General features: G+C 39.4%; 1 protein-coding gene across 2 annotated transcripts in view; it reads left to right on the top strand.

Moving 5' to 3' along the window:
• The first annotated feature begins 10,576 nt into the window (after positions 1–10,576).
• Positions 10,577–22,958, top strand: part of CUL4B (cullin 4B) — a 30,501-nt gene continuing 18,119 nt past the window's right edge. Inside the window, exons 1-3 of one of the 2 annotated variants that reach the window (XM_068533016.1) lie at positions 10,577–10,742; positions 11,483–12,031; positions 14,194–14,309. In XM_068533016.1, coding sequence (XP_068389117.1) covers positions 10,715–10,742; positions 11,483–12,031; positions 14,194–14,309 — 693 coding nt within the window. In that variant the 5' untranslated portion in view covers positions 10,577–10,714. The remainder of the gene's footprint in view (positions 10,743–11,482; positions 12,032–14,193; positions 14,310–22,958) is intronic. The other variant, XM_068533017.1, reaches the window with a different exon arrangement.

Genomic DNA, 22,958 nt, shown 5'->3' with positions numbered 1-22,958 from the left:
CTATGTTTCTGTTTTTGTGCCAGTACCAAACTGTCTTGATTACTGTAGCTTTGTAATATAGTCTGAAGTCAGGGAGCCTGATTCCTCCAGCTCCATTTTTCGTTCTCAAGATTGCTTTGGCTATCCGGGGTCTTTTGTGTTTCCATACAAATTGTGAAATTTTTTGTTCTAGTTCTGTGAAAAATGCCAGTGGTAGTTTGATAGGGATTGCATTGAATCTGTAGATTGCTTTGGGTAGTAGAGTCATTTTCACAATGTTGATTCTTCCAATCCAAGAACATGGTATATCTCTCCATCTATTTGTATCATCTTTAATTTCTTTCATCAGTGTCTTATAATTTTCTGCATACAGGTCTTTTGTCTCCTTAGGCAGGTTTATTCCTAGATATTTTATTCTTTTTGTTGCAATGGTAATTGGGAGTGTTTTCTTAATTTCACTTTCAGATTTTTCATCATTAGTGTATAGGAATGCAAGAGTTTTCTGTGCATTAATTTGTATCCTGGTACTTTACCAGATTCATTGATTAGCTCTAGTAGTTTTCTGGTAGCATCTTTAGGATTCTCTATGTATAGTATCATGTCATCTGCAAACAGTGACAGCTTTACTTCTTTTCTGATTTGGATTCCTTTTATTTCTTTTTCTTCTGATTGCTGTGGCTAAAACTTCCAAAACTATGTTGAATAATAGTGGTGAGAGTGGGCAACCTTTTCTTGTTCCTGATCTTAGTGGAAATGGTTTTAGTTTTTCACCATTGAGGACGATGTTGGCTGTAGGTTTGTCATATATGGCCTTTATTATGTTGAGGAAAGTTCCCGCTATGCCTACTTTCTGGAGGGTTTTTATCATAAATGGGTGTTGAATTTTGTCGAAACTTTCTCTGCATCTATTGAGATGATCATATGGTTTCTCGGAAATACTTTTACACATGCACAAAGATATATGTTACAGGATGTTCATTGCTGCATGTTTGTAGTAGCAAAAAATTGGAAGTAACCAAACGTCCCAAAATAGGGGAATGGTTACATGAAATGTGGTATGTTTTTATTACCAAATAGTACAGGCTTTAAAAAGAATTAGATAGATCTCCATGTACTATCATGAAAAGATCTCCAATGTATATTAGGTTTAAAAAGCAAATTGTAGAACTATATGTACAGTAATGATACCATTTTTTAAAAAGACAGTAAAGCTTATTTGTATAAATATAAATATATATGTACATAAATGCTGAGGAAGGCTGTGCACCAAACTTAACAGTGAAGGGACACTTCTTCTCTTTATCCTATGTTCTTCTATATTGTTTTTGTATTCTTTTTTACAAAAATGTGTTTGTGTGTCATTTGTATAAGTAAACAAAACCGAAAGGTAACCATTAATAGTATATAAATAGTTCATAGAACTTCCCAGCCACTAATAGTTAAAAAAGAAGGAAAAAAGGAAATTCAGTCAGTCCAGCAAAAGTAAGGAAAGGGGAAAAAGGGACAAGACAGTGTGATAATTAGAATTTTTAAAAAATGACAGGAATATGTACATCCATATACAGTTGTCCCTTGGTATCCACCATGGATTGGTTCCAGGACCCCCTCGCCCCACTGCCCTCCCCCTTCCTCTCCCTCCCCCCTCCCCCTCCCGACACCTCCCCCCCTCCCCCCTCCCCCTTGCCCTCACCTCCCCCCCCCCCCCCCCCCGCAGGAATAACAAAATCCCCGATGTTCAAGTCCCTTACCTGAAATGGTATAGTACATTCCACCCTCCGGATCCACTGATGCAGAACTGGTGGATACAGAGGGCTAAATGTACTATGCTGCCCGCAAAAATGGTGAGGTAAATCTATGAATACTGACACGGAAATATGTCCATGATATAATATTAAGTGAAATAAAAGTCACAGAACAATTCACACAGTGTGAACTATTTTTTTAAAAAAGCAAAAACTCTGTATATAGCTAAATATATAGAAAAAGATCTTTAATTAACAAACTGTTAACTGAGATTACCTTTGGGGATTGGGGGGAGCTGTCACCTCATTTTGTAGTCAAAGGTTGTTGAGACCTGGACATATCTAAGTGTACAGCTGATCGTATTACTCCCTTCACTGCTTGAAGCCCTTCAGTGGGTTACCCATGACCTAATGGAGCGAATCCAAACTCTGGAGCATGACGTACAAAGTTTGTCATGATCTGAACCCTGCCTGTCTTCGTCTCCTGCCATCCGCCCTGTAGGCCTATTGCACATCAGTCACACAGCATGGTCATGCTTGCATTTGCTTAAATGGGCCATGATTTTCTTCATACTTCCATGTCTTTGTACACATTGTTCCCTTTTTCAGGTAACCCGTAGATTTCCAGATCTCACCATCCTGATACTACAAATTAAGTTCATATTTGTATAATTAATATACAAATAACAATTCCAAGCCCCCATCTTCTGGACCATGGGAAGTCTATTCTTCCACCAGTTTGGATGGCGATTCCTCCAGCTCCTGAGTAATTTCAGGGAATCCAGGAGAAATTCTTAAATGTTCCAAAAATCAGCCCTAGTTGTCGTTTGCCATCTCTTCCAGGTATTCATTCTCCAAACTGCTATGCTCTAGCATTCAACTGATCACCACTTGCTGTCTTTATACTTTTTAAAACTTTTTATTATATAATTTTAATATATACATAAGAATATGTGTGACATGTAATTTATGGAGCATAATAATAAAACAAAAATCCAAGAACCCATCATCAGCTTAAGAACTAGAACACTACCAATGCTTTTGAATCTACCTAAATTCTCCCCCTTTGCTTCCCCTAAAGCAGTCCCCTATCATGGATTTTGTGTTTATTATTTCCCTTCTATATTTTAAGTTTTATCACATTATATATCCATGAGTTTTCTTATTTTTGAGCTTTACCAAAAAATTACCAAATTGTATGTATGTATTCTGTGATTTGCTTTTCTCATGTAACATTATTTCTGTGATTTATGCATGTAACTGCAATTTATTTTTCAGTGCTGTGTAGTATTTTCTTGTGTGAATATACCACATTTAGTCATTCTGTCGAAGAATATTCTCTTGCCATTCTTTGAAGTCTGTGTCAAAGGTGATACAGACTAGGAACAGAAAATCCTTAGCATGTTTTGAATCACTTCGTCCTTTGTGCCACCACTAAACATTCTCCATGTATCTTTTTTTAGCACTTAGCGTATTTAAGAGCAAGGGTCAGCAATTTTTTTTTTAATTTTTATTTATTTATCTATTCATTTACGGCTGCGCCGGGTCCCCGCCTCCACGCAAGGGCCCTCTCCAGCTGCGGCAAGCGGGGGCCACTCTTCATCGCGGTGCGCGGGCTTCTCACTGTCGCGGCCTCTCCCGTTGCGGAGCACAGGCTCCAGACGCGCAGGCTCAGTCGTTGTGGCTCACGGGCCCAGCCGCTCCGCGGCATATGGGATCCTCCCAGACCAGGGCTCGAACCCGCGTCCGCCACACCGGCAGGCAGACTCTCAACCACTGCGCCACCAGGGAAACCCAGCAATTCTTTTTTCTGTAAACGACTAGGTAGGAAATATTTTACGCTCTGCGGGCCATATGGTCTGTTGCAGCTTCTGAACTCTGTTGTTTTAGCACAAAAGCAGCCACAGAAAATATGTAGATGAATGAGTATGGCAGTGTTCCAATAAAACGTTTTTTATAAAGATAGGCAGCTGGCTGAGTTTGGTCCATTGGCCATCATTTCCCAAACCCTGCTCTAGTTCGTCTGAATTCCTGTAGCATTGTCCAATATTGCAGTCATACGTGCATCTGTATCATCTCATTTCTTTCTCATTATCTTATTTCCCATGCCTCATCACCCCCTCCTCCTGCCCTTTGTGATTCTGAGCTCCTATATGTAATGATGAGCCCAACTTGTCCAATTGCTGAACCAGTGTGGCTCAAAGCAAGAATTATTATCAGTAGCCACAGCTCCAACAGCAAGTAGGGTATAGAAGTAAGGCCCAGTGCTAAGAGGCCTAGGAATTGCTGTACCAGATTTGAGACTGGGATGCTGCCTTGATTTCTGTCCTGAGCACTCCAGGGTTTCTGGTTAAGACTGAAACTACTCCCGAGAACTAGTCTCCTTGCAATTTCCTGAATATGCCTTATTCTCTCTCACCTTCAGGATTTAACTGTGCTCCCCATTTTTCTTTTCTGTGCCCCCCCCCCCGCTCCTTCCCACTCCCCTTTCCTGGCTAATTCCCACTTACCCTCTGGGATTTAAATTTACTTTCTCTGGAAGCTGTTCTTAACTCCCCACCCCTACCCTTTCTCCACCCCACCACACCCTACCTTCCTAGGCTGTGCAGGTGTCTCTCCTGTGTGTTCCTATTACCAGCCTTTATCTGCTCTGTCCTGTAGTTGTATGCCTCGCCCACTAGGCCAGTTGAGAACTGTTTGAGGGCAAGGATTGTCTTTGTACACTCAGTGACTGGATCATGATGGGTCCTCGGGCAAGGTTTGTTCAGTGTTTGCTTGGATTTGGCTAGGAGGAGCTGGATTCAACCTTTGGTGAGGATCAGCCACTGGCTGAGGGTCCAGCCAGGGAATGGACTGATTTTCTATAACCAACTTGCCACTCTCTCTTTGAAGGTGCATTGCTTGGTGCTGTGTGCTGTGTGCTTGATGATGGCCTGAACTAAATCCAAGCTTGGGCTCCTTTTGGGCACTGTGATTTGGCTCATCTCCATAAAGGAGTTGTTTCATTATTCCTCATTTTTTCCTCCTGGTGAGTGGGGCTCTGAACGTTTTTTCCTAACTTGTCTATTCCTTGAAACGTTTTTATGGCATGTCTCCTTACTAAATTATAAACTATGGGAAGTACTGTATTTGGAGTTAGAGAAAAGCTGGGTTTGGTTTAAGTCTGTGCTTTGTGACTTTGGCAAGTCATTTTAACCTCCTGCCCTGAGCATGTTTCTCATCTGTAAAATGGGGATGACACTTGACCTATTTCACAGTGTGGTTATGAGGATAAAATAAGATTGTGTGTGAAAGTGCTTTGAAAAACTGTAAAATCAACTGCAAATGGAATTTCGTATTAGTTCTGTATTCCCTTATGACATCTAGCACCATGCCTTGCCCAGAGTAGTTTGCTCAATACATTTTTGTTGAATGACCAAATGAATTGGCAAGAGAGATAATGCTATCTGTGGGAATAAAGAACATTTAATAGAATCAGGAAAAACAGATCATTTGGCAATAGAAACATCCATATGGTGAGTGATAATTCAAAAGTTGGGCATTTATGGATAGCTCCAATCCTACATTTCCAATGTCTGCTCTTTGTTTTGCTTCTTTAAAAAATTTAAATTTTCTTTTAACATGATTTTGGCAGCTGAGATAAGCTGTCAAATTTGACTTGATGCTCAATATGCAGTCCTCTCAAAGCAGGGTTGGCCCCAGGCAATACTGTGAGGTCAGCAAAATGTACTCTCAGAAATCTTTCCTCCCTTGATGGTAACTTTCCTCCCCTACCCACATTGCAGTGCCTACACATAGTTCTGTTTACCTCCAGGCACTTAGGAGTTTTGTATTATCCTTTGTTCCCAAGCAGCATTCACCTAAAAGGGTCAGGAACTAAGTCTCCCTGGCTAATTTGCATTTGAAAAAAGGATTTCTAGAGAAGGCGGCTATTTTTATCAAAAGGAGTGAATAAATAATTGTGAAATTTCAGGCATTAAAAGGAATACAAAGGCTTATCAGCCTCATTCAGATCACAGTGGTACTTATTTCACCTACAGCTGTTGCCTCAACCCTGGAGTTATGTAGAATCACCCAGAGAGCTTCTTAAAAAAACTGATAATTGAGGCCCTACTCACCGAGATTCTAATTCTGTTGGACTAGGTGCAGACCTGGGCAAAGGTGTTTTTTTAAAAACTCCCCAGGCAATTCTGTTGTGCAGTTAGAGTTGGGAACCTCTGATTTAAACGTAAATTGGCCCTGCTCTTAAGAAAAGCTGAATGCCATTGGAAGATCAAACCTTAAAGCAGGGTGGGGGTGGAAGGGCTGTGAGAGGCATTGATAAAGTGAACAGAAGGTTAAAAATAGGCCCAGCAACTCCTTAATAAGCAAGTGCTTGACAGCACCAAAGGAAGAAGTAATCTGTGACTGATCTGTCCGCCACTCCCAAACCCCCAGGGGAAACTGCCTGCCCCTAACTGTTGGTCCTTAAAAATCTACTTTCCAGATGGTTCACAGGTTATGACAGTAGATAAAATCTCTGAGATAAGGAGATAAGTACTCTAATGGTTGATGTACCCAAGTCAGTAAATCTTCAGTTGCTAACTTTACATAGAAGAGAAATGATTTTGTTAAAAACATGAGATCTGTGTCATTTATTTACATTTTACTGAACACCATAGGTTCAGGATTTGTTATTAACTTCCTTGCTTTATAAAGCAACTCCAGGATGGACAAAGGGTGAATTCACATTGTGTAGCTGGATCACCATTGCTTAAGCTTTGGCCTCCTCAGTCATCCCCTAGCGGTCCCTTACTACTGATAGCATAACAAAACCCTTATTATGGTACAATGTTTACTACGTCACCACTGCTAGGTTTGACTCCTCTGTATTTCCCTCCTTCAGAGATGGTCCTTCTGAAAAGTGGGTAGAGAACATGGACCAGCTTTTACCCAGCAGTTGTCTTTTCTGGACACATTCTTAAACAATGCTTGCTGCAGGAACATCTTTCTGAGAAAGCAGTATCTCCTATTTTTAAGGAAAATCCCACCCATGGCTAACAAGGCTTCAAGGAGTGACTATTCACTGACAAGCCCCTCCTCAGAGATGTCTGGAGAAGACCCCAAACCACGCACCCTGGGGAATCTCCACGATCAAAAAAGGGAAACTGGTTACACTCTGCCTTTTTAGAGAGATGCCTACAAAAATAGGGGAATGGACATTAGATAGTCCTCTGTCTTTATTTGTATCTCTTCCTTTATGCATATACTTACCTTTATAAATAGCTACAGATTTATTTATTTACTTGATTAAAAGAAGGCCAATAATAACTGTACCTCATCTGGCAGCATTGTAAAGTTTTATTAATGTTTCTAAGATATGAGTTGAACTCACAAGATGAAAGATTCTATATATGGAATATGTTAGGTGCCCAATCGGGTTTAGTCTGATAATGGCCATAATTGTATGGTGTCCTACATTGCACAACTTGATTATTGTGGTTTCATTGAGTTAACCTTGAAAAATGAATTTTAATGCTGAGAATGTCTTTAATGTTGGTTGGCAAACATTTGGGTATATAGAACATAAGCTTATGTTTTAGCTAGCCCCAATTAGTCGATTCTTGATGTAAAAGATGTTTTACAAAGCAATGTGGGTTTTTCTTCCTTTTAAATTGGTCCAAAGTTACAAAAAGACACAAAGTCCTGGTCTTCATACATCACATAGTAATATCTAAGTTGGTTTGTGCCACAAAATGTAAATGTTAAATTAAAAAAATTACATAAATTACGTATCCATATTAAGATGTGCTAAATATGTGAGAATTGACCTGGCACAAAATAAATTAAGACTGTAAAATGTCAAAAGGAAGATTTTTTTTAATTAATTAATTTACTTATTTATATAAATTTATTTATTTATTTTATTTTTGGCTGCGTTGGGTCTTTGTTGCTGCGCACGGGCTTTCTCTAGTTGTGGCGAGCAGGGGTTACTCTTTGTTGCGGTGCAGCCTTCTCAATGTGGTGGCTTCTCTTGCTGTGGAGCACGGGATCTAGGGCGTGCAGGCTTCAGTCGTTGTGGCTCATGGGCTTAGTTGCTCTGTGGCATATGGCATCTTCCCGGACCAGGGCTCGAACCCGTGTCCCCTGCAGCGGCAGGCGGATTCTTAACCACTGCACCACCAGGGAAGTCCTCAAAAGGGAGATTTTTATTAATCACTAAGAAAAAAAAGAAAAAATATTTTCCTACAAAACTCACTTAAGGATATTTCATGGAAAACTTAACTAGTAGGTTAGACTACTGGGTCATTCAAAGTGAGCTAGAGCTCAAGAGTCAAGTATCTGTGCTTTTAGAGCTAACATGTAATGTGGAAGACTGAAGGGCTTAGATAACCGTGTCAGATTGGGAGCTATTATTACTACCACGTAGTTGGATATTAACAGGATTCAGCTATCCTGTATGTTAGCATAAAAGTTTATCTTTGTATGGCACTAATTTTTGTAATTTTTAAAATAGCTAGCACTTCCATACACCCTTCTAAGGAATATAATTACATGAATTAGAACAAGGCCCACTTTTTTTTTCTTTTTTTTGGTCTTGAAAAGTCCCTGGTTAAAATACAAATCCTCCTAGAAAGGGTACCACTGTGGGCTGTTATCAGCTGGCCCATCCATACACCCTTCTAAGGAATATAAGTACATGAATTAGAATGACCTTAATCATTGTCCTGAAAATTAGCCAGTTAATCCTCCCTTATGAAGACTTGGCATTATTTTATTCTCAATCAATGAAATACTCAACTCAGTAAGTATTTACTCTGCATTTACACAGTTGTTCAGCACCGTGTGAAATGTGAGACACAATAAAAGAGGGTTTAATATTTTCGGATACCTTCCCTGGCCTTAAGAGTTTACAGTCTCATTTTGGACAGGAACAACAACACGGTACATTCAAAACAGGTAGGAGTCCATCTTCCCCCTTTGAGGCCTCTTATCTCTCTTCTCTGTGGCCCTGGGGCCTTAGTTCCATTACAGCCTTGCTTTCAGCCTGTTGTCATCAAACAGCACAAAGCTAATAGTGGCCCAAGTTGGTGCCTTTTCTAGGAGGATTTGCTTTTTAACCAAGGACTTTTCAAGACAATAAAGAATAAAATGTGGACCTGTGTAAACAAAATTAAGAAAACTGATTTATTCTTAGGGTTCTGATTTGTCTATCTCAAACTATACAATACAAACTGCTTTTACTCCATCCATAATCCTGTCACTACCCTGCTTTTAAAAGCCCAGTTTGGTCTCCATACCGTCTACCCTAGCCTACAGGGTAGACTCCAAAATTTTTGGCTTCATGTTCCAGGCATCCTTGAGCCTCATTTTTCTTACTTTCAACCAGACATACTACTTTCCAGCCTCACTGCATTTTCCATTTTTCCATAAACAGGCCAGGACCTTTCACAACTCCCTGCTTTGCCCCTGTTTCCACTGTCCAGGATGCCTTTCACCCTCTCTCCTCTTGTCTTTTTGGAAACTTCCTCTTTGAGACCCAGCATAAACCTCAATTCCTCTGTGAAGCTCTTTCTGACTATTCCAGAATTCTCTCAAATGTCTTTTTTCACCTGTTGCCCCAGCACTTTGTACATTGGTTATATACTGTTATAGAAATTAGTTTTGAGACTCTTCTCCCTCTGGCTTCTTGATGGCAGGACCTGGTATAGTGTGTGGCATACAGAGTCTTTCAGTACATGCTCCTTGAATGTTTCCGCAGTTAGAAAGATCAACAGGTTGGCAAATTTAGTTTTATTTGGCATTGTGTTCTCCTACCTCCCCTCCCCCCCAATACCCTCAGGTTAAATAAAAACTCCCAACAGGGGATTTACACGGTTTATTGTTGCTAATTTAACCAAATTTAGAGGTTTGTTCTTAGGATTACTTCATTTTAAAATTTGCGCTCATGTACTATATTGGTAGAAAAGATTGACTTTTGCCAATATTGTTCTCCTAAAATGTCTTGAGACAAAACGTATGAACCAGGATTTGGTAAAAGAAGTGGCTTTGTTTAGTCTGTAAATTACTGGGTTAATGACTGATGGGGGTTGGGGTTGGTCCTGGGAATTGTGTTAGGGAGAAGTGTTAGTTACCTTCCTGTTTCTTGGCCTTAGAATACAACCTTAACTAGGGCTTCCCTGGTGGCACAGTGGTTAAGACTCTGCCTGCTAATACAGGGTACACTAGTTCGAGCTCTGGTCTGGGAAGATCCCACATGCCATGGAGCAACTAAGCCCGTGAGCCACAACTACTGAAGCCCGCGTCCCTATGAGCCCGTGCTCCGCAACAAGAGAAACCACCGTCAATTAAGACCCAACGCAGCCAAGAAATAAATAAATAATTTTTTTAAAAAAAGAATGCACCCTTAACTCTAGCCAGCCATCTTAGAAAATGCTCCTGGTAGGAAGGTAAAAGGATTTGCAACTACATTACTGAGAAAAGTATCAAAACACTCAGTATTGGGTCAGCTGTGTCCTTGACATAAAAGAAACAATTTATAGCTCAACCAAATGAAAAACTCATTTTTCTTTCTATATAAGCTCTTTTTCTTTTCCTTTCCTATCTTAACATCATGACATTCCTCCCTAGCATTAGGCATAATGGCATGATTATGTTTTCCTCCATTTCGGGTTATTCCTCTCGCCTTGCAACCCCTCCTTAGTCCTTTATCGCTTTCAAAGTTTCCATTCTCCGTTCCCTTACTTTTACTCCCTCCCTCTTTTTTCCCAGCTAGCTCACCCCGCCCCTCACCGTCACCACCTTCCCTCCCCTTCAGGCTCCTTCCCGCTCCTTCTCCCGCCACCACCCCTCCCTGCCCGCCTCGCGTTCGGGAAGCTCCAATCAGGAGCTCCGAAGGTGTCTCGAAGGCCCGCCCCCTCCTCCCTTTCCACTTCTCTACCCCCCCCTTCTCCCTCCCCCACCCCACCCCCACTCAAGTCCTGCGGACCTGGGGGCTTCGGGATCTGGGCGCTATGAAAAGTGTCTGCTCAGTCACTTCCGGTAAGGGCGTTGCGGCGCGAAGCTTCCCGCGGGACCGTTTAGGAGGGGGTGGAAGTAACCGGTGGGCCGGGGGCGGAGAGTGCTGCCTGGGAAGGGGAGCGGGAGAGGGAGGGGGAGGGAGAGCGAACGCGAGCATCTCAAGCGCCTCAGCGGCCCCTTTCCCGCCGCCTCCCCACAAGCCAGCTCCCCCGCCCCCCGGCCGCTGCAGTGCTGCTCTCCACCCCCCACTCTCGCGGACTAACACCGCCCCTCCCTCGCCGCCGCGTGACCGGAAGTGGCGCCATCTTTAGCTTCTTGTGCTATTGACAATAACAAGCTCCGGTTCTCTCCCCCTCCCCCCTCCCCCCAACCACGGCATCTCCCCTCCCAGAGAGAGGGAGAAAAGGAGGAGGAGCTGCAGCCTCACAGACTTACTGAGTCGCTCCTGCAGAAAGGGGGGAGAGAGACCGAAAAGCAGGGGAGGGGGACGGCACGGCCGTTTACCTGTCTGCCTCCTCATTCGCTCTCCCCCCCCTTGTTCTGCTCACTCCTGGTGTCAGCCTATCCTCCTTCCCAAACCCTCCCATTCCCCCGGTGGAGCCCCCCCTTCACTTTCCTTCTCGTCCTCTGTGTTTCTCCTCTCTTTCTTCCCTTCCCCCTCTAGCATTGCCACCTTCTCTCCTACACGCACTCAGGCATATAAACGTAGGTTTTTGATGCTCGTCTGCCTGTTGACCCCGCTATTTTCATGTTTCCAACAGGTTTTTCTTCCCCCAATCCCTCAGCTGCTGCTGCTGCTGCTCAGGAGGTCAGATCTGCCACTGATGGTAATACCAGCACCACTCCGCCCACCTCTGCCAAGAAGAGAAAGTTAAACAGCAGCAGCAGCAGTAGCGGCAGTAACAGTAGTAACGAGAGAGAAGACTTTGATTCCACCTCTCCCTCCTCTTCCACTCCTTTACAACCCAGGGATTCGGCATCCCCTTCAACCTCGTCCTTCTCCTGCCTGGGGGTTTCAGTGGCTGCTCCCAGCCACGTACCGATACAGAAGAAGCTGCGTTTTGAAGACACCCTGGAGTTTGTAGGGTTTGATGCGAAGATGGCTGAGGAATCCTCCTCCTCCTCCTCCTCATCTTCACCAACTGCTGCAACATCTCAGCAGCAGCAACTTAAAAATAAGAGTATATTAATCTCTTCTGTGGCTTCGGTGCATCACGCAAACGGCCTAGCCAAATCTTCTACCACCGTCTCTAGCTTTGCTAACAGCAAGCCTGGCTCTGCTAAGAAGTTAGTGATCAAGAACTTTAAAGGTAACCAAGGCCAAAATCCATAATCATCTAAGGATTTGACACTTGAGTGGTCACGTGCTCTATTTATGTTAATATATTAAACAGTATAGAGGTGGCCTAATGTTTTATGCATAATCAGTGAGGTGGAGGGAGGTCCTTTTTGGGTGGAGGGTTCATTTTCCGGGGGTGGTTAGTATCCTTGTGCTGAAGCAGACACCAGGTGTTTCTGTGCAGTATTTTGAGGTCTGTCTCAGCCTATAGTATCTAATCTGTTATTCCTTATAACATTGACAATCGATATGATTGATCCGGATTTTACAGGTGAGAAATTTGTATTCTAAAAAGGTTTATTTATTTCAGGTGCATAGTGAACCTTGGCACTGTTGGGATTTTTATTTTTATCCTTCAGTAGGCCACGTTATCTAGTCCCTAGAAATGCAGGTAGGACTAGTGATTTTTTTCATGTTCAAAGAAGACTTATAGTTAGATTTATAATGTTGAATACTACACTCTTGAAACTCATTGTGGAAGCAATAGTTGGAGAAAAGTATTTATGATCTCTGCATTTCTTTCCAAAGGTAGGGTTTGGAAGTGAAAATACTGTGTATACACAGTAGTAACTCTGTGTACCACTAGTCTAAAGATAGGAACAATTACTACATCTTTTTTTTTTTAATCACTGAAATGGGTCTTAAAGTACTGACCTGCGGCTTTTAGGAAAATTTGTTCATTTCAAGTTTTTGAGATATGTGCTTGAGAGTATTGTGAATGCATTGATGCAAATGTAAAATCGACAATTTTTAAAAATGTAATTGAGCTGAATTACTTTTTAATCTCTTGAGTGTGTTTCTGTTTCTCTGACTTTTTCGACACCCTTAACTGGCAAGTAGTGGATGCTAAAATGTTTATTAAATGGGCAAGTAAAATGAATGAACTAAAGTAATATTTACCAGATCAGTGCCTTGTGGCTAAATATTAGTATTGAGAAAATTAGATTCTCCATGCTTGTATTTTCAACATTAGTGTGGAAATCAGTAATATGCTCTATTTTGTCTTAAGCAGAGCATAGTGTTGTTTATTTTTAACCTTTTCTTTTTTCTATCACTCCTCTCCCACCTCCAGGCTCTCAAGTGTTGTAATCTTTCTGATTTAATAGTAGACCTTTCTGAAGTAAATATGAATTGTAATTGACTAATTTGTTCACTGTTTTATTTAAAATATATCAATTTAATAGCCAAGGATTTTTAAAGAGATGAGCTATGACCCTAATTGCATTTGTATACTGGTTTCAGAGATTTGGTTTGGGTTTTTTTCTCCCCCTCCCAAAATAAAAACACATTATTAAAGTATCTGGATGTTTTAATAAAAAATATACTCATTGCTGGTCAATAAAGTTTAAATTAAAGCCTGGATTAAGATGTTCCTTTCCATTCTGAAAGTGCTACATAGGTTCTGGAGTTGTTTGGATGTTTTAATTTTTTTATATTTCACTCTGCTCATAAATGCAGTTTAAATTAAAACATGAATTAAGATGTTTCTCTCCATTTCTGTAGATGCTACATAAATAAGGGGGTCAAACAGACCTGAGTTAGAATCCCAGTTTTACCATTGACTAGCCATGGTGACCTTGGGCAAGCCTTACTAAATGAGTCTTCCAGCCTCAGTTGCAAAATAGGGATAATAATACTTTCCTTAGGACATTATTAGGAAAATTAAGATGTTTATAAAGTACCTTGTACATAGTAGGCACTCAGTATTTTAAATTTCAGGTACAAAATTCATGTTGACTTTGGTTTACACATGATGGGATAGGATCAGGATTGTTATTTTTTTGTCATTCTTGAATTTTTATTTTTTGAAGCAATTCAGGCAATAGCAGAAAAAAACCCTCACCTTCAGTTTTAATAGGTGAGTCAAAATGACTTACACAGTATTCTGGCATTTCAAATTTTATACTTTATACTAAGCCTAAATATAATGGTTACTTTAATAGTTAGATATAATACTTACAACAATTTACCCTTAAAGAGCAATAATACTAGTATTTTATGGATCTTTTCATTAATAGTAATACATATTATTAATAGTAATACATATTATTCTGTATAGTAATTATTCTGTAATAGTAATACATATTATTCCTACATATTATTCTGATTATCAACCTTTTACATATCATCTAGATAAGCCTAAATTACCGGAAAACTACACAGATGAAACATGGCAGAAACTGAAAGAAGCAGTGGAAGCTATCCAGAATAGTACTTCGATTAAGTACAATTTAGAAGAACTCTATCAGGTATGTATTAACTTGGATTGCCAGATTTGGTTAGCGTAAATTGAGGTGCAATGTATATGGATTTTACTTTCTGAAATGGGCGCTTATGTAGATTTTTGGTTCCCTTCTAATTACAATTTCTTGATTAATGTATGCACTCTGTTTTATAATCAGACCATATATTCTGACATAAACTATGGGTACAGTCTTATTGGTATAAATTGGGCTTATCTTGGACCCTTCTAATTAGGATTTACAGTTAGGAGTACCTTGCTGTAATAAGTTTGACCTATAATAGAATCCTATAGCCTGGATCCCAAAGATGGTTTCTGGTGACATGTCATTCTGTTGTGATACTTCTTGCTAAGTGATGTTACCTATATAGGAAAGCCCTCAAGAAATGCAGATATTCTCCATATACTTTATTCTGCGTCTTTGCTGTTAGCATACTTTTGCCATTTCTTTCTCTTGTTCTTTATGTTTGTCTTTTCTCCTGGTGTACAAGACATACCTTAGCCCAAAAATGATCAGCAGGTTGTAGTTCAGCAACTTGGTCTGAGGTTCAGGTTTGTTTTTTTTGCTTAACAAATGGATCTGTATTTGAAGTGTTGAACTTAAATATACAATTAAGGGCAATTCCTGATTTAGACTTCTTGCTACCAAGATACTTTGACCTACTGTATTTTTGCCACAACCAATTCAAGAAGTTACTTTCCATTATAGCGTCAGCAGTTTCATATTAAAAAAAAAATCCAATGGCTTGAGTTTTTGTATTGATGAGTACTTTGTAAGAAATTATGTTGGTTCAGTTTATCAGAATTCATAGTTTTCATCTATTCATTTTAGTTGTAGAGATAGTATGGTGATGGACAAACAGTGGATTAGGAGTCAAAAGACAAAGGGATCTAGTTTTGGCTCTATTACCCTTGTGGTCTTGGGCAAGGTACTAAACCTCTCAGCTTCTGTTTCCTCCTTTGTAAATGGGGGAAGAACTCCTGCTCTGTCTACCTCACAGTGTTGCTTATAAGACTCAAATAAGATGTTTGTGAAAAACACCTTGAAGCACTATGATAGAAATATAAGTTGATGTTATCACTAGTTAAATTTTTTCATAAGGCACAGTATGACTTTTTCACTTGTAATATGTCAATTGAGATCACCAGTTTCTGTTGCTGTTTAAATATAATGCGTCAATGCATGCCAAACACTCAGAACGGTGCCAAATACATAGTAATGATGCTGTGTAATATTATAAGCATTATAATGCTATGTAAGTGTCAGGTAGTAGTCAGTAGTAGTTCTAAGGTATTAAGGGTAAGCCCACCTCATTTGGCTATGTTGGTATATTACACATGTGGCTCCTGAGTTGTACAGTAATAAAAGTAGAATTACAGTTGGAAAGGCCTTAAGCAATTATGTGGTCCAGTATCTTTTCTTCATATAGTGTTATGTGACAGCCTACAAAGTAGAATTATCTCATTTAAGCATTATAGAAACCCTTTGTGAAGTAGATAAGGTAGTAGTTATCCCTACTCTATTGATGAGGAAATGGAGTCTCAGGGACTCCGAAGTCTAGAGTCGCGTATTGGCAGAGCAGGGGACTTAAACCGAGATGCCCAAGTTTTTAGTCCAGTGCACTTTCACTAATACACCACAGCACTTCACATACCTCTGTAGTGCAGTGTTTGAAGCAAATAGTCTTACTTTAGGAAAAAAAATTCTGTCATCAAAGAAGGTAATTTTTTGGGGCTTCCCTGATGGCGCAGTGGTTGAGAATCCGCCTGCCAGTGCAGGGGACACGGGTTGTTTTTTTTTTTTTTTTTAAAGACAGTTGGGTCTTCTTACTTTTTTAAAAAAATTAATTAATTAATTTATTTATTTTTGGCTGTGTTGGGTCTTCGTTTCTGTGCGAGGGCTTTCTCTAGTTGTGGCAAGCGGGGGCCACTCTTCATCACGGTGTGTGGGCCTCTCTCTGTCGCGGCCTCTCTTGTTGCGGAGCACAGGCTCCAGACGCACAGGCTCAGTAGTTGTGGCTCACGGGCCTAGTTGCTCCGTGGCATGTGGGATCTTCCCAGACCAGGGCTCGAACCCGTGTCCCCTGCATTGGCAGGCAGATTCTCAACCACTGAGCCACCAGGGAAGCCCAGGGGACACGGGTTTGAGCCCTGGTTCAGGAAGATACCACATGCCGTGGAGCAGCTAAGCCCGTGCGCCACAACTACTGAGCCTGCGCTCTACATCCCACGAGCCACAACTACTGAGACCCCGTGCCACAACTACTGAAGCCCGCATGCCTGGATCCCATGCTCCACTACGGGAGAAGCCACAGCAATGAGAGGCCCGTGTACCGCAGCAAAGAGTAGCCCCCGGCTCGCTGCAACTAGGAGGAAGCCCGCACGCAGCAATGAAGACCCAACGCAGCCAAAAATAAATAAATTAATTAATTAATTTTAAAAAAGGTAATTTTTTTGCATTCGTGCATGTATGTGGTGTTTCTTTGGATATGCTGGCGTACAGCGTCTTTAATTTCAGTAATGTGTTACTTTACATATTTCATATTTATGACATTTTTAAAAATTTTTATTTACTTACTTGTTTATTTGGTTGCTCCAGGTCTTAGTTGCGGCAGGCGAGCTCCTTAGTTGTGGCTCACGGGCTCTTTAGTTGTGGCATGCGTGTGGGATCTAGTTCTCTGACCAGGGATCGAACCTGGGTCCCCTGCATTGGGAGCTCAGAGTCTTAACTGCTGCGCCAACAGGGAAGTCCCCATATTTATAACATATTGATTGTAGTTGCTAATGAACCCTATTTACTTTACCTTGAATATTTTTCTAGAGCTTTTGGGTTAAAAAAAAAATACTTTTCCTGATAAATTGATTTTGTTAAATCCCTTTGTGTTTCAAGAGCTCACAGCTCACATTTTTTGTGTTTTTCCTTTCTTGTACTTCAGAATTTTTACCTGCTGTTGTTCAGTTGCCTTTCTTTAGCCTAAAGTCAGTGTTACAACTTTTCACTCTTTGCATTTTTCATAGTACTTTACTACTTCTGTGATAATAAATTCAAAAGCATTTGTTTCTAGCTCTTTTGCTGTTTTTGACCTTAATTTTATAAATGCTCCTTGGGATTGTTCTCAGAAAGATTATTTTGAGGTGTTCAAGTTCAAAAAAGAGGATAAAAGGATAAAGGGAGTAAAATTATTTCATACCATCTGGATTTCAGGTGCTTGTTTGATTTTTAACAGGTTGAAATGTAATTTAAAAGTACTCTTCTAAAATTGAAACAATATAGAAGTATGTAGTGTACCAAACAAAAGTTCTGCAAACTCCTCATCACCCCCCCATCCCCCCCACCCCCGTCCCTGAAGTAAACACTTAACTTGGCATATGTCTATGCAGAACTTTTTTCTATGAATGAAAAACCATTTTGCTTTAAGGCTTAAGCATGGAAGTCTTCCCTAGTGTGGATTGCATATACTACCTCATAAGTTTTTAATTTCTAGAAAAGAACGTGCTGTTCTGAGTATATTTGCGATAAGTAAACGTCGTCTTTCAAAAGTGATTTAAAGTGTGACTTGTACCTGAGTTTAAAAATTATCTTTCCTCCACAACCTTGAAATCCTGTTAAGAGTGAGGCAGTGGTTCATGTTGTTTTGGTTTGGGTTTTTTTGTTTGTTTGTTTGCTTGTTTGTTTTTGATTGACTACAGATAGGGGTATGGTAAATGCACTGACTTTTGAGTTGATCAGCCTGCCTTAGATTTGAGATCTGCCACTCATGATAACTTTGGGTGAGTTACTTCTCTAATCCTTGGTTTCCTCATTTGCAAAATGGGGAGACTACCTATATGGCAGGGTTGTTCAGTTGTAAATAAAATACTGCCAAAACGTACTTACTACACTGCCTGCTGTATGTCCGTGTCATCAGTGATGATGATGATGATGATAAGTAGTATTTGAGTCTTTAAAAAAGGTATCTTTAAGATTATGTTTTATTATACAGCTCTAAAACCACACATGTTTTTAAATTCTAAATCCACACTGGGCCAGAACAGCTGGCTGATAAATAGATTACATCCCAAATATGCATCAGAAAACATCATTAGCCAAATTGAAAAAATAATAGAAAAAGAGAACTCTCTAGGAACAGTGTCCCTCCGCACTGCTCAAGAATGTGTCTTGTTTTTATATGTGGTATCTTAATAGTTGGAATCTTGGTTTTGGCGTGTGACTTTTTTACTAAGTGATATTTTAAGTAATGGGATTATCTTCCTCATGTTCTCAGCCTTGTGTGAATAGCTGTGTAGTGTTTTTAAATCAGCTACCTTTTTTGGAGCTGGCTGGTTTCTGTATGAAAGTGTTACATTTATTCTTAGTATAAATTTTTAGCTATTATCTTTGAAGGTAAGCTTAGTCCATACTTCAATTCCGATGAAAATAATTTCATCATTAATAATGAGAACTCTTGTTTGGTTAGCTTTTTGTGAAATAAATCTTAAATAACAGAGCCTTTCAATTAATGATTCATTCATCAAGTACATGACCGCAAGACTGGAAGCAAATAGTGCATCCATCTGAGTATAGGTTATTTTCCATTGTAAAATCGGGTTTCTTAAGCAGTCAGTGGAGAGCAGGTAGTAGATTCTTAGCAGAGGTGACAAGCTATTATATTGATGACTAGGTATTGTGTTCTGTAAGTTTAACCTTTGATGTGTTTAAGCTTAGTCTGTCACGTTACTATTACTCCTCTTTTTACTGAATTGTTAATACTATCCCTGCTATTTATCCCAACTACAAATTCTTAGTCCTTGATAATTTGTCTTATTTAAGCTCTTTTTTACTAGATGTAAAAAGAGAAATAATTTAGGTTTCATTGTTCGGCTTCCTTTCTGCAAATTCTTAGTTTTTGATATATTTTGATTATCTTACTTTAGGCATTTTTACTAGATGTAAAAAGACATAATTTTGAGTTTTATTGTTGTATCAGTTGTTGAAAAGTTTTGTGGTATGCTTTTCTTTCTCTCTTTAAACATTATGGTTTGAAAAATAAGCCCCAACCTGTTAGGCCAGTGACCAGAGTTCAGCACCCTGGTGGGAATTTACTATCTTTCTTAAGTGTCTGTTGTTGCTAAATCAGAAAATTTTCCAGATTTCCTCCCTTACCATTTATTTTCGCATTCTTTGTATTTTTTATCCTTATTCTAATCCTCTTCATTTTTTTATTCTAGTCTTCTTACCCTCATTTCCACTCTTTTCCTCATCCCAAATGCAAGCTTATGTGCCTTTGCTGTTTCTAAATCTTATATTCTGCAAATTTCAGGAACTATAGTTTTGCATTTCATTTGCTACACGTTTATATTTTCTTAGGAGTTCTTTTTTTTTCTTCAGACAAACGTGTTTGATGCAGTGTATGAATTTTGGAGGGAGGGGGCTGGGATTTGGAGGAATAAAAGTTAAAACCTTATTAGAATGTTTTTATCTTATATCCGACTACCTGCAAAAAGGATTTAAGGCAGCATATTTAACCAGTAGTGATTGGGAGCTTAAGTAAAAAAAAGATAGTTTTATTTAAGAGACTTCTAGAATTATCCAGAATGTTTAATACAAATAGTTACCTGTGAAACAAGGTTATATTAGTAATAATTATACCAGATCAAACTTCCAGGGATTTCCAGAGTGTTTAGTGAAATGTAAAATGATACATTTCTGAAAGTGCTTTTCAAAGATCTGGAATAAAATAGAGTTTACCTCAAGCTCCTCAGTAGTGATTTCACACTTATTCATGTTTCTATCCCAGCACCTAACAGGACAGAGTACTTAGTAAACACCCCATTCTTGTTGAATCAGTGACTGGGTGACTGCTTACTGTGTGCACAGCTGGACAAATGCCATGGGCATATAGAGATCACTTAGTCCTTGCCCCTAAGGCACTTATATTTTAGTAGGTTCATGAAATTAGTAGTTTGTGACCAGCATTTTTTAAAAAAGGTAAAATAGAAAATATCGGAGTACATCACACATAGTAATGGTAAGTACAGTTTCATGAAGATTTTGTTTCAATTACATAAATTTTATGTATAATGGATTGTGACATAAAATGTATTTCTTACTGTGGCTTGTCAAAAACTTTTGGAAGCCACTGTTTTAGGCACACATGATTGCTCCAAACAAACCTTGCTTGAAAGTGAGCAAAGCAGAGTATTTAGATCACGGGGTGTATGGAAGATTATAGACAGACATGAGAGTAAAATAATGGTAATATTGAGCCTTGAATGCCATGCTAAAAAGTATGGTGGTGGGGAAGATAGGGTTTTATTGGGGGAGGCAAGTACTGAAGTTTTTTGAATAGTTAGTATATTCATCTGATTCAAAGTCCCAAAAGTATTACAGAGCATGTAGTAAAAAGTTTCACTTCCACTCCATCCTCCAACCCTGCTCCCCCAGCTAATTCCCCTCTCGACAAACATAATTGGGGGTATCATTCCAGAAATGGTTCATGTGTGTAAAAACAACTGTGTGGAGGTTTTTTAAATTAATTTTCTTTTTTTTTTTTACATAAATGATAGTAGACCATGCACCACACCATTCAGTCCTTTGTATTTTTTTATACCACTTATGGGATTTCTCCATAATGGTACCTGAAGAGCTTGATGGAAAAGTTCTTAAGGAATGGAAATTACTAAATTTCTATATGTTATAGAAATTGTCTATATGTTAAGCAGTCAAGGCTAAATTAGAGAAGCAGAATGTTCTCTTCCATCTTGACCTTCAAAACTCACCTTAGATCCTCCTGCCTTTTCCTTTCCTTCTGTTGTTGCTTCTCATATCTTAAACCACTCTCCAACTAAACACAGGTGAAGCTGTATGCATATGAAGACCAGCTTAATTCTCTTATTTCTCACTATTCCCATAAGTTCTTTATCTGTTTCCCCCTGGGTCTTTGGGACTCCACCTCTTTACTTGTGCTCAGGAAGCCTTTCCTGACTTACCTCTGCCCTAAAGATTGGGTTAGGGACCTCACCTCTATCTTATCTCCATCATAGCACCCAACACAGTGTATTGTAATTATATGTTTTCTGACCAGTTTTCTCCTTACGCTGTAAGCCCCTTCTGTGTGCAGGACACATTGCTAGTTATAGGTACATTAGTTTTTTGAATATTTACTATATTCACCTGGTTCAAAGCCCAAAAAGTATTAAAGAACATATAGGTACATGAGCACATGGTCTCTTTCTGTCATTAAAGAGAGTTGGGGGGACAGGTTATACACATTAAGAGATACAGTATTGACTCAGGGACAAGTCAGTGTCGTATGATTGGTGATAGTGCCAAATGAGTCACTGGTAGCCAAGGCAATTAAGGAAAGCTTATTGGAAGAAGTGGAACCTAGCTGAGTAGTAAGGGAATATGGTATCTTGTGTAAGAAGATAAATAGATGTGATGAGAACTAATATATGGAAGAAAGAGTAACACAGCAGAAGGGAATGGTGAAGGAGGACTCGGAAAAGTACTGCAGGTGGGAAATGTGGAGAAGGTGAAATACAAAGAATCTAAGCAGGAAAACGAGAAATGCTGAGAAAATTAGTCACTCAAAAAGAACACCAAGATACAGTGAGAAGATTACTAAAGGAGGAAGGGAGAGAGTCCATAGAGGACTAACGTGAACCAGTCAGGCACATGAAATAAACATAAACACACCCTTAGGCATTTGTGGCCTGACCCAAGGCCCCATGGAAAGTGGTGGCCAGCAGAGACTTAGCCTTCTTATTCCTCCTTAGCTGCTATATCTAAGTGGTCTGCTGTTTCCTGGTAAGGTGTAGTGCCTTTCCTCCTTTGGTATAAGTGGTTTTCTTTAGGCTTTCTTTTCATTTGCTAGTTTATTTGCTGGACCTGCATGCTGGGAATATGACTTCCAACTACATATTTATAAAATTCCACTCCAACCAACAGGACTTGGATGGTCCCTTAGAGTCAATTATAATGGAATTTTTGCCTTCTGTTGTGGTGAGAAAATAATCCTGGTGTTATACTTAAGTCATTACTAGTTGGAATTGTAGATTATATCAGAGTTCATCCAAAGAGTTTTACCATGCCTGTTGTATTAAATTTGAAAGTCTTTTCATGCACATAAGAAGAAACTCACTGAAATCTCAAGTTTGTCCTTTTGGGATCTGAGTATAAAAGACCAATTCAACTATTAGAATAAAGTAAAAATTCAGTATTTCTTTAGTAATTAACGTTTATTCCATTGTGCAAATTTTAAAACCTCTATTTATTTAAATATTCTTAAGCTGCAATGTTGGAGAAAAATCCTTGTGTATAATTATATCATACTCATTATAATACTGCTAGCAATAAATTCTGCATTGCTCTGTTCAGGAAAACCAAAGAAAGTATAAATAAATTTTATTTCAGTGGTGGTTGGACCACCCAACCCATCTAATAAACAATTGGTGAAATTATTTTCAAACTCAAAATGGAATTCTGCTTATGAAAACAATTAACATTTTTAAGAACAAGACAATTTATATGTAGCAGTTGTTACAAATTGGTCTTCACAAGGTGAGAATTTGGCTTGATTCCCTCCATCCTTAACCTGTACTGCCACAATAAATGTATTAATTTGTGTGTGGGGGGGGTTGGTATAGTACACTGGTTATGAAAAAAGTTCACTAC

This window comes from Eschrichtius robustus, chromosome X (genome assembly GCF_028021215.1).
Source record: "Eschrichtius robustus isolate mEscRob2 chromosome X, mEscRob2.pri, whole genome shotgun sequence".
NCBI lineage: Eukaryota > Metazoa > Chordata > Mammalia > Artiodactyla > Eschrichtiidae > Eschrichtius > Eschrichtius robustus.
Note: the sequence above shows the minus strand (reverse complement) of the source record. Positions and strands in the feature narration are given on the sequence as shown.